The sequence below is a fragment of the Hyla sarda genome, chromosome 4 (assembly GCF_029499605.1).
Source record: "Hyla sarda isolate aHylSar1 chromosome 4, aHylSar1.hap1, whole genome shotgun sequence".
NCBI classification, from domain to species: domain Eukaryota; kingdom Metazoa; phylum Chordata; class Amphibia; order Anura; family Hylidae; genus Hyla; species Hyla sarda.
This window is the reverse complement of record NC_079192.1, coordinates 30,796,607-30,814,762: the sequence shown is the minus strand read 5'-3', so window position 1 is coordinate 30,814,762 and position 18,156 is coordinate 30,796,607. Positions and strand designations below refer to the sequence as shown.

Below are 18,156 nucleotides of genomic sequence, written 5' to 3'. Positions count from 1 at the left end.
AGTTACACTGAAAAACAAAATATTTAATATTTGTGACACTTAATTTGAATTTGCATAATAATTTGGAACAGGGTGTATAGTGATTATTGTACTACCTTTTTAGGTCCTGTTTGCTCATGGTTTGTTTCTGACAACTTAACTGCTTAATACTTTAGATCCTTGTCTGGTACTTGTGGTACTTTCTTAGTTTGTCCTCATATGCCTTAAAGGGGTACTCCGATGGAAAACTTTTTATTTTCATTTTTTTTAATGAACTGGTGCCAGAAAGTTAAACTGATTTGTAAATTACTTCTATTTAAAAATCGTAATCCTTCTAGTGCTTATTAGAAGCTGTATGCTACAGAGGAAATTCTTTTCTTTTTTGATTTCTTTTTTGTCTTGTCCACAGTGCTCTCTGTACACCACTGTCTGTGTCAGGAACTGTCCAGAGCAGCATAGGTTTGCTATGGGGATTTTCTCCGGCTCTGGACAGTTCCTGACACGGGCATCAGGTCTCAGCAGAGAGCACTGTGGACAAGACAAAAAAGAAATTCAAAAAGAAAAGAATTTCCTCTGTAGCATACAGCTGCTAATAAGTACTGGAAGGACAAATATTTTTGTTTAACTTTCTGGCACCAGTTGATTTAAAGAAAAAGTTTTCCACTGGAGTAGCCCTTTAATCCTGTCTACATCCTCTGTCTAAATTTTTCAACCTATGATATGGTGTATTGTTTCTCTGTGATACTAGAGGTGGTTCGATCATACTACTGTTACCTCTACAGCAATCAGTAGGGGTTTTCATAGTTCTCCGAATCCAAATGGAGTCTTTGAATACTTGAGAACATTCTCCTGCATCTATAATGAAGGAGGATATCCCAATCCCGGAACAAAACTTCTTAGCCACAAACTAGAGTTGGCTATTGGTCATTTGATAAATGGAAGCAGTGCAGGCCCTGGTAGGTTTACCCCATGTTCCTACAAGAACCCACCGCACACATTTCTTCTCAACACATTCAACACAACCTAACATTCTGCCCCTTTTCAACTCAATCTATACAAGCAGGTAGGGTCCTGTCTATCTGTAGTAGTTTTTGCCGTACCTCTAAACAGTATTGAGGTCCTGGTCATCATCTCCTCATGTCATTCTTAAATGGGCGCTGTCAGATACAAAAACTTTTTACATTTTGTACATCTTGGCAAAACATTAACCTTTCTAATATACTTCATAAGAAATTTTTATTTTTATAGAAATCATGGCTGATAAAATCATGGCTTTGTCCAAGCTGAAGCAAAGGCATGGACAAAGTCCAGTAAGTGACAGTGGGCTAGCACTCCTCTGTCTGATAGCACAGGAGTGAGGACAGAGGAGTGCTATCAGACAGGAGAGAGCACAGAGGAGTGCTATCAGACAGGAGAGAGCACAGAGGAGTGCCATCAGACAGGAGAGAGCACAGAGGAGTGCTATCAGACAGGAGAGAGCACAGAGGAGTCCTATCAGACAGGAGAGAGCACAGAGGAGTGCTATCAGACAGGAGAGAGCACAGAGCAGTGCTATCAGACAGGAGAGAGCACAGAGGAGTCCTATCAGACAGGAGAGATCACAGAGGAGTGCTATCAGACAGGAGAGAGCACAGAGGAGTCCTATCAGACAGGAGAGAGCACAGAGGAGTCCTATCAGACAGGAGAGAGCACAGAGGAGTCCTATCAGACAGGAGAGAGCACAGAGGAGTGCTATCAGACAGGAGAGAGCACAGAGGAGTCCTATCAGACAGGAGAGATCACAGAGGAGTGCTATCAGACAGGAGAGAGCACAGAGGAGTCCTATCAGACAGGAGAGAGCACAGAGGAGTCCTATCAGACAGGAGAGAGCACAGAGGAGTCCTATCAGACAGGAGAGAGCACAGAGGAGTGCTATCAGACAGGAGAGAGCACAGAGCAGTGCTATCAGACAGGAGTGAGAACAGAGGAGTCCTATCAAACAGGAGAGATCACAGAGGAATGCTATCAGACAGGAGAGAGCACAGAGGAGTGCTATCAGACAGGAGAGAGCACAGAGGAATCCTATCAGACAGGAGAGAGCACAGAGGAGTACTATCAGACAGGAGAGAGCACAGAGGAGTGCTATCAGACAGGAGAGATAGTGCTATCAGAAAGGAGACGCCATACACTAACATGGGGTGCAAGAGCAGGAAGGGAAGCGGCGCATGCGCCGTACACTAACACGGGGCGCATGAGCAGGGAGGGGGGTTATGAATATTGAGGAGCCGGGCGAAGCGCCCGCCTGGGGAATATGCCGTCAACGTGCCCCTAACTCAGTTCGGAGCTCTGCCATGCCCCAAGGCCCTCATTTGCATAAAAAGAAAAAACATATTGCAGCGGAACGGTTGGGCGAATCTGGATGCCGTATTGTTTTAATCAGCATCAGCCGCACTACAAGCTTGTGTGACAGCCTTAGTGCGGGTGATACTGCTGACAGATTTCCTTTGACTCTTCAGTGACCGCTTATACGTGTTTTTAAGGCAGTCAAAAGGGGCTTTTGGCCATGCTGCTGCCATTTTAAGGTGGCAGCCAAGCCGCTCGGCACCGTTCTTCCATATCGCGATCGCGGGCATTCAGCTGTTAGTATCACTCATTGTGTGCCTCCAGGAGACAGAGATGTAGGGATGCTCACAGCCTCTAGTAGCCGCAGGCACCGTCACTAAAGGCCGGTGTTGATACTGTGGCGGTGCTATGCGGCAGGCATCTAAACACGTCCTATGCCCTGACAGGTTCTTGTGGCACTCCGATTGAGAACCACTGGCCAGCCACAAAAAAATTATGTCCTAGATGGACTAGTTAAAAAGTAATAAAAAAAAAAGTTTAATACAATAGTTTAAAAAAAAAGAAGAAAAAACACCCCTCCATAATAAATGCATAAATTCCCTAGAAAATACATTGTAGTATAAAACATAAAATAATTTTAAAAACCTATATAAACAAATCATATAAAAACATTTTTTATAAATAAAGCTTAATGACGTTATATAAACCCCCAAAATCTGGTCATTAAAAAACACAACTTGTCCCACAAAAAACGAGCCCTCATGAAGCTATATCCACGAACAAATAAAAAAGGTTATAGCGGTTAGAATGACAAAACCTGTTTGAGCAATAAGGCCTAAATGGGAGAATAAGAACAATCGGGTGCCCAGAAGAAATCTCTCTGCGTAGCCAGCTCTCAGAATACTGCGTGTGCCCAAAACAAACATGGCGCATTCTGCTACTCGAACTCCGGCGGTCACGTGGTGTGGCGTAATGGAGAATGGCGGAATTTGAAAATCCCAGGCTCAGACGGCGGCCGGGAGGGATCATGTCGGAACTTGCTCCTCCCTCAGAATGTCACCTTATTGGTCGGTTGGAGGGGTGCGAATGACGTCATCAGCCCGCGCTCTCTCTCTTTCTGTGTCTCCGCCGCCTGCGAGTCTCCTCCATCCCTGCGAGGTGAGCGGCACCGGGGGGATGACGGGAGGGGACGAGGCCGCGGACGGGAGGGAGGTGCTGACGGGGAGCGGGGGAGGGATCGGGATGACGGGGAGGCCCAGCTACAGGTGTGATGTACGGGGAGACGTGCCGCATCACTGACCTGTAACGGCTGGAACGGACACCGGCTCGTGAGGGACAGGGATCCGCCATCTTTATAGCTTACCGGAGTCCTGTAGTGTTATCCCACGGGAGGATGGTGGGTGTACTATGACTATCTGTACGGGGGAGAGGAAGGATCTACTCCAGTGGTGGGGGGAGAGGAAGGATCTAGTCCAGTGGTGGGGGGGAAGGATCTAGTCCAGTGGTGGGGGGGGGGGGGAGGAAGGATCTAGTCCAGTGGTGGGGGGGGGAGAGGAAGGATCTAGTCCAGTGGGGGGGGGGGGGGGGAGAGGAAGGATCTAGTCCAGTGGTGGGGGGGGAAGGATCTAGTCCAGTGGTGGGGGGGAAGGATCTAGTCCAGTGGTGGGGGGGGGAGGATCTAGTCCAGTGGTGGGGGGGGGAGGATCTAGTCCAGTGGTGGGGGGGGGGGGGAGGATCTAGTCCAGTGGTGGGGGGGGAAGGATCTAGTCCAGTGGTGGGGGGGGGATCTAGTCCAGTGGGGGGGGGAGAGAGGAAGGATCTAGTCCAGTGGGGGGGGGGAGAGAGGAAGGATCTAGTCCAGTGGGGGGGGGGAGAGGAAGGATCTAGTCCAGTGGGGGGGGGGAGAGAGGAAGGATCTAGTCCAGTGGGGGGGGGGGAGAGAGGAAGGATCTAGTCCAGTGGGGGGGGGGGAGAGAGGAAGGATCTAGTCCAGTGGGGGGGGGGGGGAGAGAGGAAGGATCTAGTCCAGTGGGGGGGGGGGGAGAGAGGAAGGATCTAGTCCAGTGGGGGGGGGGAGAGAGGAAGGATCTAGTCCAGTGGGGGGGGGGGGAGAGAGGAAGGATCTAGTCCAGTGGGGGGGGGGGAGAGAGGAAGGATCTAGTCCAGTGGGGGGGGGGGAGAGAGGAAGGATCTAGTCCAGTGGGGGGGGAGAGAGGAAGGATCTAGTCCAGTGGGGGGGGGGGAGGAAGGATCTAGTCCAGTGGGGGGGGGAGAGGAAGGATCTAGTCCAGTGGGGGGGGGAGAGAGGAAGGATCTAGTCCAGTGGTGGGGGGGGAAGGATCTAGTCCAGTGGTGGGGGGGGGGGGAGGATCTAGTCCAGTGGTGGGGGGGGGAGGTTAGGATCTAGTCCAGTGGTGGGGGGGGGGAGGATCTAGTCCAGTGGTGGGGGGGGGAGGATCTAGTCCAGTGGTGGTGGGGGGGGGGATCTAGTCCAGTGGGGGGGGGGGAGAGAGGAAGGATCTAGTCCAGTGGGGGGGGGGGGGAGAGAGGAAGGATCTAGTCCAGTGGGGGGGGAGAGAGGGAAGGATCTAGTCCAGTGGGGGGGAGGGAGGAAGGATCTAGTCCAGTGGGGGGGAGAGAGGAAGGATCTAGTCCAGTGGGGGAGGGGGAGAGGAAGGATCTAGTCCAGTGGTGGGGGGGGAGAGGAAGGATCTAGTCCAGTGGTGGGGGGGAGAGGAAGGATCTAGTCCAGTGGTGGGGGGGAGAGAGATCTAGTCCAGTGGGGGGGAGAGGAGATCTAGTCCAGTGGTGGGGGGGGTAGGATCTAGTCCAGTGGTGGGGGGGAAGGATCTAGTCCAGTGGTGGGGGGGAAGGATCTAGTCCAGTGGTGGGGGGGAAGGATCTAGTCCAGTGGTGGAGGGAGAGGATCTAGTCCAGTGGTGGGGGGGAGAGGATCTAGTCCAGTGGTGGGGGGAGAGAGGAAGGATCTAGTCCAGTGGGGGGGGGGGAGAGGAAGGATCTAGTCCAGTGGGGGGGGGGGAGAAGGATCTAGTCCAGTGGTGGGGGGGGGAGGATCTAGTCCAGTGGGGGGGGGGGGGGAAGGATCTAGTCCAGTGGGGGGGGGGAGGATCTAGTCCATTGGGGGGGGGAAGGATCTAGTCCAGTGGGGGGGGGGGAGAGGAAGGATCTAGTCCAGTGGTGGGGGGGAGAGGAAGGATCTAGTCCAGTGGTGGGGGGGAGAGGAAGGATCTAGTCCAGTGGTGGGGGGGGGGAGAGGAAGGATCTAGTCCAGTGGTGGGGGGGGGGGAGAGGAAGGATCTAGTCCAGTGGTGGGGGGGGGGGAGAGGAAGGATCTAGTCCAGTGGTGAGGGGGGGGAGAGGAAGGATCTAGTCCAGTGGTGAGGGGGGGAGGGAGGAAGGATCTAGTCCAGTGGTGAGGGGGGGAGGGAGGAAGGATCTAGTCCAGTGGTGAGGGGGGGAGAGGAAGGATCTAGTCCAGTGGTGAGGGGGGGGAGAGGAAGGATCTAGTCCAGTGGTGAGGGGGGGAGAGGAAGGATCTAGTCCAGTGGTGAGGGGGGGAGAGGAAGGATCTAGTCCAGTGGTGAGGGGGGGGGAGGAAGGATCTAGTCCAGTGGTGAGGGGGGGAGAGGAAGGATCTAGTCCAGTGGTGAGGGGGGGGAGAGGAAGGATCTAGTCCAGTGGTGAGGGGGGGGAGAGGAAGGATCTAGTCCAGTGGTGAGGGGGGGGAGAGGAAGGATCTAGTCCAGTGGTGAGGGGGGGGAGAGGAAGGATCTAGTCCAGTGGTGAGGGGGGGGAGAGGAAGGATCTAGTCCAGTGGTGAGGGGGGGGGAGAGGAAGGATCTAGTCCAGTGGTGAGGGGGGGGGAGAGGAAGGATCTAGTCCAGTGGTGAGGGGGGGGAGAGGAAGGATCTAGTCCAGTGGTGAGAGGGGGAGAGGAAGGATCTAGTCCAGTGGTGAGGGGGGGGAGAGGAAGGATCTAGTCCAGTGGTGAGGGGGGGAGAGGAAGGATCTAGTCCAGTGGTGAGGGGGGGAGAGGAAGGATCTAGTCCAGTGGTGAGGGGGGGGAGAGGAAGGATCTAGTCCAGTGGTGAGGGGGGGGAGAGGAAGGATCTAGTCCAGTGGTGAGGGGGGGGGAGAGGAAGGATCTAGTCCAGTGGTGAGGGGGGGGGAGAGGAAGGATCTAGTCCAGTGGTGAGGGGGGGGGAGAGGAAGGATCTAGTCCAGTGGTGAGGGGGGGGGAGAGGAAGGATCTAGTCCAGTGGTGAGGGGGGGGAGAGGAAGGATCTAGTCCAGTGGTGAGGGGGGGAGAGGAAGGATCTAGTCCAGTGGTGAGGGGGGGAGAGGAAGGATCTAGTCCAGTGGTGAGGGGGGGGAGAGGAAGGATCTAGTCCAGTGGTGAGGGGGGGGAGAGGAAGGATCTAGTCCAGTGGTGAGGGGGGGGGAGAGGAAGGATCTAGTCCAGTGGTGAGGGGGGAGAGGAAGGATCTAGTCCAGTGGTGAGGGGGGAGAGGAAGGATCTAGTCCAGTGGTGAGGGGGGAGAGGAAGGATCTAGTCCAGTGGTGAGGGGGGGGAGAGGAAGGATCTAGTCCAGTGGTGAGGGGGGGAGAGGAAGGATCTAGTCCAGTGGTGAGGGGGGGAGAGGAAGGATCTAGTCCAGTGGTGAGGGGGGGAGAGGAAGGATCTAGTCCAGTGGTGAGGGGGGGGAGAGGAAGGATCTAGTCCAGTGGTGAGGGGGGGAGAGGAAGGATCTAGTCCAGTGGTGAGGGGGGGAGAGGAAGGATCTAGTCCAGTGGTGAGGGGGGGAGAGGAAGGATCTAGTCCAGTGGTGAGGGGGGGGAGAGGAAGGATCTAGTCCAGTGGTGGGGAGGAAGAAAGGATCTGCTCCGGGGGGGGGGGGGGGGGTATTATTTTAGAGGTTGTGTGATCCTGGTGAATGTAGTGGACATGATTTGGTATCTTCCCAATGTAAGGGATGGACAAGATTGTGATCCGTAAACTTCTCTGACCAATGGTTTTGGGATCTATTAGAAAGGAGAATATGGAATATGTAGTTTCTAGGATGTACTAGGTGAGATTATCTGGGATCATCTTGAGCAGATTGTGGGTTGTGGGATCTGAGATCTATTAAGAAAGAGAATATAGGATCTTCTCAGAGATTATGGGGGGTAGATTTTGGAATCTATTAGGGGGAGACAGGATTTGGGATCATCCTTCTCGGTGGTAAATCCTGGGATCTATTAGGGGTGACAGGATGAAGGGTGTTTGGCATCTTCTCTGAAAAGATTATAGGAGACAGATTCTGGAAGTTCTTCGGAGAGACATGATCTCGGATCTTGGGCAGATTGTAGTTGGTAGGTTCTGGGATCTATTAAAAGACAGGATGTGTGATCATCATACTTGGGGGCGAAAGATTCTGTAATCGATTAGGGGAGACAGGATGTGGGATCTTCTGACATTGTGGGTTGTAGGTTATGGGATCTGTTTGGAGAATCATGATCTGTGATCGGATCCTCTGACAGATTGTGGGCAGTAGATTCTGCGATCTGTTAGGGTAGACAGGATGTGGAGTCTTCTGACAGATTGGGTGTTAGGTTCTGGGATCTATTAGTGAATACACTGTGTGGGATAATTCTGCAGTACTTATGGGTGGTAGATTCTGGGATCTATTATGGGGAGACATGATGTAGGATCATCTTGCAGTACGTGTGTGTGTGTGTGTGTGTGTGTGTGGGGTAGGTTCTGGGATCTGTTAGAAGAATCGTGATGTGGTGTCCTCAGACCAATTGTGGGTGGTAGGTTCCTCGATCAGTTAGAAGAGACAGGATCTGGGATTTTCCCACAGTACGTGTGGATGGTAATTATGGGATCTATTAGGGGAGACAGGATGTTGGTTGTTCTGACATATTGTGGATGGTAGGTTCAAGGATCTAATAGGGGAGACAGGGTGTGGGGTCATCCTGCTGTACTTGTGGGTGGTAGATTCTGGGATCTGTTAGGGGAGACAGGGTGTGGGGTCATCCTGCTGTACTTGTGGGTGGTAGATTCTGGGATCTGTTAGGGGAGACAGGGTGTGGGGTCATCCTGCAGTAAGTGCGGGTGGTAGATTCTGGGATCTGTGAGGGGAGACAGGGTGTGTGTGGGGTCATCCTGCTGTACTTGTGGGTGGTAGATTTTGGGATCTGTTAGTGGAGACAGGATGTGGGGGTCATCCTGCTGTACTTGTGGGTGGTAGATTCTGGAATCTGTTAGGGGAGACAGGATGTGGGGTCATCCTGCAGTAAGTGCGGGTGGTAGATTCTGGGATCTGTTAGGGGAGACAGGATGTGGGGTCATCCTGCAGTAAGTGCGGGTGGTAGATTCTGGAATCTGTTAGGGGAGACAGGATGTGGGGTCATCCTGCAGTAAGTGCGGGTGGTAGATTCTGGGATCTGTTAGGGGAGACAGGATGTGGGGTCATCCTGCAGTAAGTGCGGGTGGTAGATTCTGGGATCTGTTAGGGGAGACAGGATGTGGGGTCATCCTGCAGTAAGTGCGGGTGGTAGATTCTGGGATCTATTTGAGGAATCTTGATGCAGGTTCCTTTCTGACAGATTGTTGTGGTAGGTTTTTGGATCTCTTGAGAGAGAATATAGGAGATCTCTAAACAATTGGGAAATTCTAAGGTGACACAGAGACAGGGATTGGATTAGATCCGGGATCCTTTCCAATTCGTGGCAGAGGGGACCGCACCCAAGATCTTCCTATACTTGTTTTAGGAGACAGGATCTGGGATCATTTCAGGCAAGTTGTACGGGGTCTGTTCTGAGATCATTCCAGACTGATACAGGGGGCACATGACCTTAATGACCTTGTACAGGGGCTGGGATCTGGATATGGGGGGACATCAGCAGTTACCCTACTATTGCAGGACGGCTGTGGGGTCCCGGAGATGATGCAGACCTGTGTCCTGACTACCATGAGGGTCACTGTATTCATACTGTCTGATCCGGGATCTCCATGACTACACACATGACAAGGCCAGGGATCCATGGGGGGGGGGGGGGGGGGGCAGCCATGATCTCCCCAATAGGGTGGCCGTACAGATGTAATGCTGGAGGCTTCCATATGTGTTTAGTAAATTCTTAGTACAACAGTGACCTCAGCAGGCAGAAGTGAGGTACTGCACTTTGCTCTATATTACTTTTATATTAATCTATTATTTTTTATATTTTTAAACTTTTTGCAGCTTCTGGTTGTGAAGATGGACTGGCGCCCGGATGAGGAAGGTTTACAGCAAGTCCTCCAGCTATTAAAGGACTCTCAGTCACCGGACACAGCCACCCAGAGGATCGTCCAGGATGTATCCTTTACATGTCACGCTTCTGATGGTCGCTCTAGTGCAATGTCTTCCAAACTGTGGACCCCCAGCTGTTGCAAAACTACAACTCCCAGCATGCCCGGACAGCCGTTGGCTGTCCGGGCATGCTGGGAGTTGTAGTTTTGCAACAGCTGGAGGGCCACAGTTTGGAAGACATTGCTCTAGTGATAAGTTAGTACATTACCTGCTCTTGGGTATTTGGGTATTAGCTTTCATGGCCTCATCTAATGTACCGTATTTTTCGTCATATAAGACGCTCCTAATTTTATAGGATAAAAATCTCTAGAAAATAAAGATTCTGAACCAAATACAATGTAAAGTATAAGACGGTGATCTTAAACCATCGGACCTCCAGATGTTGCAAAACTACAGCCGTTGGCTGTCCGTGCATGCCAGGAGTTGTAGTTTTGCAACATCTGGAGGTCCGCAGGTTGAAGATCACTGGTATAGGAGGTAATACTCGCGTGTCCCCGCCACTCCGGACCCGTCACCGCTGCCCTGGATGTCGCTCTCCATCGCTGACGTCGCGTCCCCGGGGTGTCCACGTCTCTCCGGAACGTCTCTGCTGCCCGGTATTCTCGCTCTCCGCCGCCGCCATGACGTCGCTACGCACGCCACTACTATTGGACAACGGGACGGTGTGCGCGACGACGTGATGACGACGAAGGAGAGCGCCAGCCATGCAGGGGGTCCCAGCACGGAGCAGACACCGAGGAGGCAGGTAAGGTCCCTCCCGGTGTCCTGTGAGCTGTTCGCGATTTCACCGCGGCGGTCCCAAACAGCCAGACTGAACAGCCGGGTTAGTGTTATGTTCCCCCCCCCCCCCCCCCCCCCAGTTTTGGGGAAGAAAAAGTGCATCGTTTACGGCAAAAAATACGGTAATTAGTAAGGTTCTCTCGCATGAAGCAGGCGGGGGGAGGGGACGTCACTGACGTCATTGTCACGGGGGTTGGCCAGTATCTTCTCTACTAGTCTTGTCCTGAACGATCGCTCAGAAACTGAAGCAGCTGAACCAATATCCAGACTTCAACAACTATCTGATCTTCGTGCTAACGCGGCTCAAGTCTGAAGGTATGCGGAGTGTAGTCGTGTGGTGGGCCGGGAATATGCCAGATGTCACCTGTTATGCTGGGTATTCACCAGGGCTCAAGTCCTGCAGGAACATGTGGGAACTGAGTTCCTGCACTTTTTCCATGGCAGCAACACTGTTCCCAGATGTCCTGCAGGACCAGCCCTTGAGTGGAAATCCTATCGTTTTTCCCCCCCCCCCCCCCAATGTGGGTGGCCCGGTATATGCTAATGGGTATATGCTGAGTATTCTATGATGTCAATGTAGTGTTGAAGCTCTTTGATAGCTTTGTGGTCACGTGTGGTGATATTGAAGTAAGAATGTGATCTGGCTTTAAAGTGGTACTCCACTGGAAAATATTTTTTTATTTTTAATATATATATATTTTTTAATCAACTGGTGCAAGAAAGTTTAAACATTTGTAAATTACTTCTTCTATTAAAAAATCTTAAAGGGGTATTCCAGGAGAAATCATTTTTTTTTTTTTTTTTTTTTAAATGTCAATTGGCTCCAGAAAGTTAAACGGATTTGTAAATTACATCTATTAAAAAATCTTAATCCTTTCAGTACTTATGAGCTGCTGAAGTTGAGTTGTTCTTTTCTGTCTAAGTGCTCTCTGATGACACGCGTCTCGGGAACTGTCCAGAGTAGAAGCAAATCCCCATAGCAAACCTCTTCTACTCTGTGCGGTTCCCGAGACAAGCAGAGATGTCAGCAGAGAGCACTGTTGCTAGACAGAAAAGAACAACTCAACTTCAGCAGCTGATAATTATTGAAATGATTAAGATTTTTTTTTTTTTTTTAATAGAAGTAATTTACAAATCTGTTTAACTTTCTGGAGCCAGTTGAGATTTTATTTATATATAATATAATATAAATTTATCCTTCCAGTACTTATCAGCTGCTGTATGATCCACAGGAAGTTCTTGTATTTTTGAATTTCTTTTCTGTCTGACCACAGTGCTCTCTGCTGACACCTTTGTCCATGTCAGGAACTGTCCAGAGTAGGAGCAAATCCCCACAGAAAACCTCTCCTGCTCTGGACAGTTCCTAAAATGGACAGAGGTGTCAGCAGAGAGCACAGTGGTCAGAAAGAAAGGAAATTCAAAGAGAAAAGAACTTCCTGTGGATCATACGGCAGCTAAGTACTGTAAGGATTAAGATTTTTTTTTTTTAATAGAAGTGATTTACAAGTCTGTTTTACTTTCTGGCACCAGTTGATTTAAAATTAAATGTTTATCAGCAAAGTACCCCTTTAATATCTTGTTCCAGTTGTAACAATTCATCTTCAGTTCTGTGCTGAACGGCGTCCGTACGGGGTGTCCTGGAATTAACAGGGTAAAATAATTAGTTGGTGACTCTAATTCTATCCCTAGTCAATGTAATATCCCCTGATGTCATGTAAGGGTATTGTAATTCATGCATTTCAGAGACTATTTGATCTGAGTGAAAAATGTAATGGTACTGCCCAAAGGATTAAAGGGGTACTCCACTGGGCAGCGTTCGGAAGTAAATGTTCTGAATGCTTTTTTTCGTGCTGCGGGGTCGGCCACGCCCATTGTGACACGCTCACGCATCCTCCCATAGAATTGCATTGAGGGGGTTGGGGTGTGACGTCATGAGGGGGTGGGGCTATGACATCATTAGCAGATTTTTTTAATAGAAGTAATTTACAAATCTGTTTAACTTTCTGGAGACAGTTGAGAGAGAGAGAGATATAATAACTCTGGAATGCTTTTAGTTATCATTCTGATTCCGAGATTGTTTTTTCGTGACATATTCTACTTTAACATAGTGGTAAAATTTTGTGGTAACTTGTATCCTTTCTTGGTGAAAAATCCCAAAATTTGATGAAAAATTTGGAAATTTTGCATTGTTCTAACTTTGAAGCTCTCTGCTTGTAAGGAAAATGGATATTCCAAATAAAAAAAAATTTGGGTCACATATACAATATGTCTACTTTATGTTTGCATCATACAATTGACGTGTCTTTACTTTTGGAAGACACCAGAGGGCTTCAAAGTTCAGCAGCAATTTTCCAATTTTTCACAAAATTTTCAAACTCACTATTTTTCAGGGACCAGTTCAGGTTTGAAGCTGATTTGAAGGGTCTTCATCTTAGAAATTCCCCACAAGTGACCCCATTATAAAAACTGCACCCCCCAAAGTATTCAAAATGACATTCAGTCAGCGTTTTAACCCTTTAGGTGTTTCACAGGAATAGCAGCAAAGTGAAGGAGAAAATTCACAATCTTCATTTTTTACACTTACATGTTCTTGTAGACCCAATTTTTGAATTTTTACAAGGGGTAAAAGGAGAAAATTTATACTTATATTTGTAGCCCAATTTCTCTCGAGTAAGCACATACCTCATATGTCTATGTAAAGTGTTCGGCGGGCGCAGTAGAGGGCTCAGAAGGGAAAGAGCGACAAGGGGATTTTGGAGAGTACGTTTTTCTGAAATGGTTTTTGGGGGCATGTTGCATTTAGGAAGCCCCTATGGTGCCAGAACAGCAAAAAAAAAAACACATGCCATACCATTTTGGAAACTAGACCCCTTGAGGAACGTAACAAGGAATAAAGTGAGCCTTAATACCCCACAGGTGTTTCACGACTTTTGCATATGTAAAAATAAAATTATTTTTTTTCACTAAAAGTTGTTTCCCCCAAATTTCACATTTTTGCAAGGGTTAATAGCAGAAAATACCCCCCAAAATTTGTAACCCCATCTCTTCTGAGTATGGAAATACCCCATGTGTGGACGTCAAGTGCTCTGCTGGCGCACTACAATGCTAAGAAGAGAAGGAGCACCATTGAGCTTTTGGGCAAAAATTTTTTGGAATGGAAGTCAGGGGCCATGTGCGTTTACAAAGCCCCCCGTGGTGCCAGAACAGTGGACCCCCCCACATGTGACCCTATTTTGGAAACTACACCCCTCACGGAATGTAATAAGGGGTGCAGTGAGCATTTACACCCCACTGGCGTTTGACAGATCTTTGGAACAGTGGGCTGTGCAAATGAAAAATTACATTTTTCATTTTCACGGACCACTGTTCCAAAATTCTGTCAGACACCTGTGGGGTGTAAATGCTCACTGCACCCCTTATTACATTACGTGAGGGGTGTAGTTTCCAAAATGGGGTCACATGTGGGTATTTATTTTTTTGCGTTTATGTCAGAATCGCTGTAAAATCGGCCACTCCTGTGCAAATCACCAATTTAGGCCTCAAATGTACATGATGCGCTCTCACTCCTGAGCCTTGTTGTGCACCCACAGAGCATTTTACACCCACATATGGGGTATTTCTGTACTCAGGACAAATTGCGTTACAAATTTTGGGGGTCTTTTTTTTTTCCTTTTAACGCTTGTGAAAATAAAAAGGCAACACCAGCATGTTAGTGTAAAAATTATTATTTTTATTTTTTTTCCACTAACAAGCACCAACTTTTCCTTTTCATAAGGGGTAAAAGGAGAAAAAGCCCCCCAAAATTTGTAGTGTAATTTCTCCCGAGTACGGAGATACCCCATATGTGGCCCTAAAGTGTTTCCTTGAAATACGACAGGGCTCCGAAGTTAGAGCGCCATGCGCATTTGAGGACTAAATTAGGGATCGCATAGGGGTGGACATAGGGGTATTCTACACCAGTGATTCCCAAACAGGGTGCCTCCAGCTGTTGCTAAATTCCCAGCATGCCTGGACAGTCAGTGGCTGTCCGGAAATGCTGGGAGTTGTTGTTTTGCAACAGCTGGAGGCTCCGTTTTGGAAACACTGCCATACAATACGGTTTTAATTTTTATTGGGGGGGGGGGGGGGCAGTGTAAGGGGGTGTATATGTAGTGTTTTACCCTTTATTAGGTGGTAGTGTAGTGTAGTGTTTAGGGTACATTCGCACTGGCATGTTACGGTGAGTTTCCCGCAAGGAGTTTGAGCTGCGGCGAAAAATTTGCCTCAGCCCAAACTTTAAGCAGGAAACTTACTGTAAGCCTGCCCGTGTGAATGTACCCTGTACCCTGTACGTTCACATGGGGGGGCAAACCTCCAGCTGTTTCAAAACTACAACTCCCAGCATGTACTGACAGACCGTGCATGCTGGGAGTTGTACTGTTGCAACAGCTGGAGACACACTGGTTGGAAAACCTTCAGTTAGGTTCTGTTACCTAACTCAGTATTTTCCAACCAGTGTGCCTATAGCTGTTGCAAAACTACAACTCCCAGCATGTACTGATCGCCAAAGGGCATGCTGGGAGATGTAGTTATGCAATAGCTGGAGGTACGCAACTACAACTCCCAGCATGACGAGACAGCTGATTGCTGTTTGGACATGCTGGGATTTGCAGTTTTGCAACATCTGGAGGGCTACAGTTTTAGAGAACACTGCAAAGTGATCTCCAAACTGTAGCCCTCCAGCTGTTGCAAAACTACATATTCCAGCATGCCCAAAGAGCTGTCTGGGCATGCTGGCAGTTGTAATTTTGCAACATCTGGAGGGCTACAGTTAGAGACCACTGTATAATGGTCTCAAACTGTACCCTCCAGATGTTGCTAGGCAACTCACCGGCTTCTGTCGGTTCCAGCCGCACGTCATCGCCGCCCGCCGATCTCTGTCGCCCGCCTGGATCGGTAAGTGGATCTTCGACGCCGGTCCCCGTCGTTTCCCCATCCTGCCCCGCCTATTGTGGGAGGGCAGGACGGGGAAAACGAAAGTTAAACCCCCCCGCCCCCGATCTGCTATTGGTGGTCGTGTCTAGACCACCAATAGCAGGGATAGGAGGGGTGGCACCCCTGCCACCTCACTCCTATCGCTTCAGGGCATGCTGGGTGTTGTAGTTTTGCAACAGCTGGAGGACCACAGTTTGGAGATCACTTTGCAGTGTTCTCTAAAACTGTTGCCCTCCAGATGGCTGTCCGGGCATGCTGGGTGTTGTAGTTTTGCAACATCTGGAGGTCCGCAGGTTGTAGACCACTGTTCTATACTTTACATTGCACGGATCCCTCAACATACGATGGTTTCAACAAACGATGGTCCATTTGGAACGGATTACCATGGTATGTTGAGAGACCACTGTGTGTGTGTGTGTATGTATATATATATATATATATATATATATATATATATATATATTATATATTATATATTATATATTATATATTATATATATATATATTATAATATAATGTTCCAAATCTTTGATACTATGTGCTAGTAATGTGTGAATTTAGGGTTAATTTCAGGATCTATACAGGAAGTGATGTGCAAAATAGGGAGGAGCTATATGTATATTTATTCAGCACCATGTTCAGACAGACCTTGAAAAAGGCGACATAACAGAAACGCGTCGGTCTTTGTTCTTATCCATTTTTTTGCTACCTCAGTTATTTAATAAGGAAGAAATAAAGTTTGTGTTTTATTCATAATGGTGTCCGGAAGTGCTGGGACCATCGCTCCTAGTGAGCAGAACCTGGACTAGTCAGGAATCATGGCCGCCTCAAACAGTATAGAGAGGTGAGAGGAGATATGTTATGTCACATGTTATACCGAGTATATTCTAGAGGTCATGTGATGGGTATATACTATATGTCACATGTTATACCGAGTATATTCTAGAGGTCATGTGATGTGATGGGTATATACTATATATATAATCACTATACTGGTTATATCCTCTAGGTCATGTGATGGGCCATGTATATACTATATATATCACTATACTGGTTATATCCTCTAGGTCATGTGATGGGCCGTGTATATACTATATATATCACTATACTGGTTATACCCTTTAGGTCATGTGATGGGCCGGGTATATACTATATATATATATATATATCACTATACTGGTTATATCCTCTAGGTCATGTGATGGGCCATGTATATACTATATATCTATCACTATACTGGTTATACCCTCTAGGTCATGTGATGGGCCGGGTATATACTATATATATATTATCACTATACTGGTTATATCCTCTAGGTCATGTGATGGGTCGGGTATATACTATATATATAATCACTATACTGGTTATATCCTCTAGGTCATGTGATGGGCCATGTATATACTATATATATATAATCACTATACTGGTTATATCCTCTAGGTCATGTGATGGGCCATGTATATACTATATATATCACTATACTGGTTATATCCTCTAGGTCATGTGATGGGCCGTGTATATACTATATATATCACTATACTGGTTATACCCTTTAGGTCATGTGATGGGCCGGGTAGATGCGATGTCACATGTTACGTGTATATTCTATAGATTACATGGTTTCCTGGGTAAACTATACGTCACATGATGGGCCGGGTAGATGCGATGTCACATGTTACGTGTATGTTCTATAGATTACAGTTTCCTGGTAAACTATACGTCACATGATGGGCCGGGTAGATGCGATGTCACATGTTACGTGTATGTTCTATAGATTACAGTTTCCTGGTAAACTATACGTCACATGATGGGCCGGGTAGATGCGATGTCACATGTTACGTGTATGTTCTATAGATTACAGTTTCCTGGTAAACTATACGTCACATGATGGGCCGGGTAGATGCGATGTCACATGTTACGTGTATATTCTATAGATTACACGGTTTCCTGGTAAACTATACGTCACATGATGGGCCGGGTAGATGCAATGTCACATGTTACGTGTATGTTCTATAGATTACATGGTTTCCTGGGTAAACTATACGTCACATGATGGGCCGGGTAGATGCAATGTCACATGTTACGTGTATATTCTATAGATTACATGGTTTCCTGGGTAAACTATACGTCACATGATGGGCCGGGTAGATGCGATGTCACATGTTACGTGTATGTTCTATAGATTACATGGTTTCCTGGGTAAACTATACGTCACATGATGGGCCGGGTAGATGCGATGTCACATGTTACGTGTATATTCTATAGATTAGTTTCCTGGTAAACTATACGTCACATGATGGGCCGGGTAGATGCGATGTCACATGTTACGTGTATATTCTATAGATTACACAGTTTCCTGGTAAACTATACGTCACATGATGGGCCGGGTAGATGCGATGTCACATGTTACGTGTATATTCTATAGATTACACGGTTTCCTGGTAAACTATACGTCACATGATGGGCCGGGTAGATGCAATGTCACATGTTACGTGTATGTTCTATAGATTACATGGTTTCCTGGGTAAACTATACGTCACATGATGGGCCGGGTAGATGCAATGTCACATGTTACGTGTATATTCTATAGATTACATGGTTTCCTGGGTAAACTATACGTCACATGATGGGCCGGGTAGATGCGATGTCACATGTTACGTGTATGTTCTATAGATTACAGTTTCCTGGTAAACTATACGTCACATGATGGGCCGGGTAGATGCGATGTCACATGTTACGTGTATAT

The 18,156-nt window shown here is 48.0% G+C and overlaps 1 protein-coding gene across 4 annotated transcripts in view; it reads left to right on the top strand.

Moving 5' to 3' along the window:
* The first annotated feature begins 2,891 nt into the window (after positions 1 to 2,891).
* The window catches only part of TNPO2 (transportin 2), a 43,739-nt gene continuing 28,474 nt past the window's right edge, over positions 2,892 to 18,156 (top strand). The window contains exons 1-3 of one of the 4 annotated variants that reach the window (XM_056570322.1): positions 2,892 to 3,459; positions 9,549 to 9,662; positions 10,676 to 10,751. In XM_056570322.1, the coding sequence (XP_056426297.1) occupies positions 3,355 to 3,459; positions 9,549 to 9,662; positions 10,676 to 10,751 (295 nt within the window). In that variant the 5' untranslated portion in view covers positions 2,892 to 3,354. Of the gene's footprint in view, positions 3,460 to 3,560; positions 3,698 to 7,565; positions 7,675 to 8,825; positions 9,104 to 9,548; positions 9,663 to 10,675; positions 10,752 to 18,156 lie in introns of those variants that run through there. The other 3 variants (XM_056570323.1, XM_056570325.1, XM_056570324.1) reach the window with 3 other exon arrangements.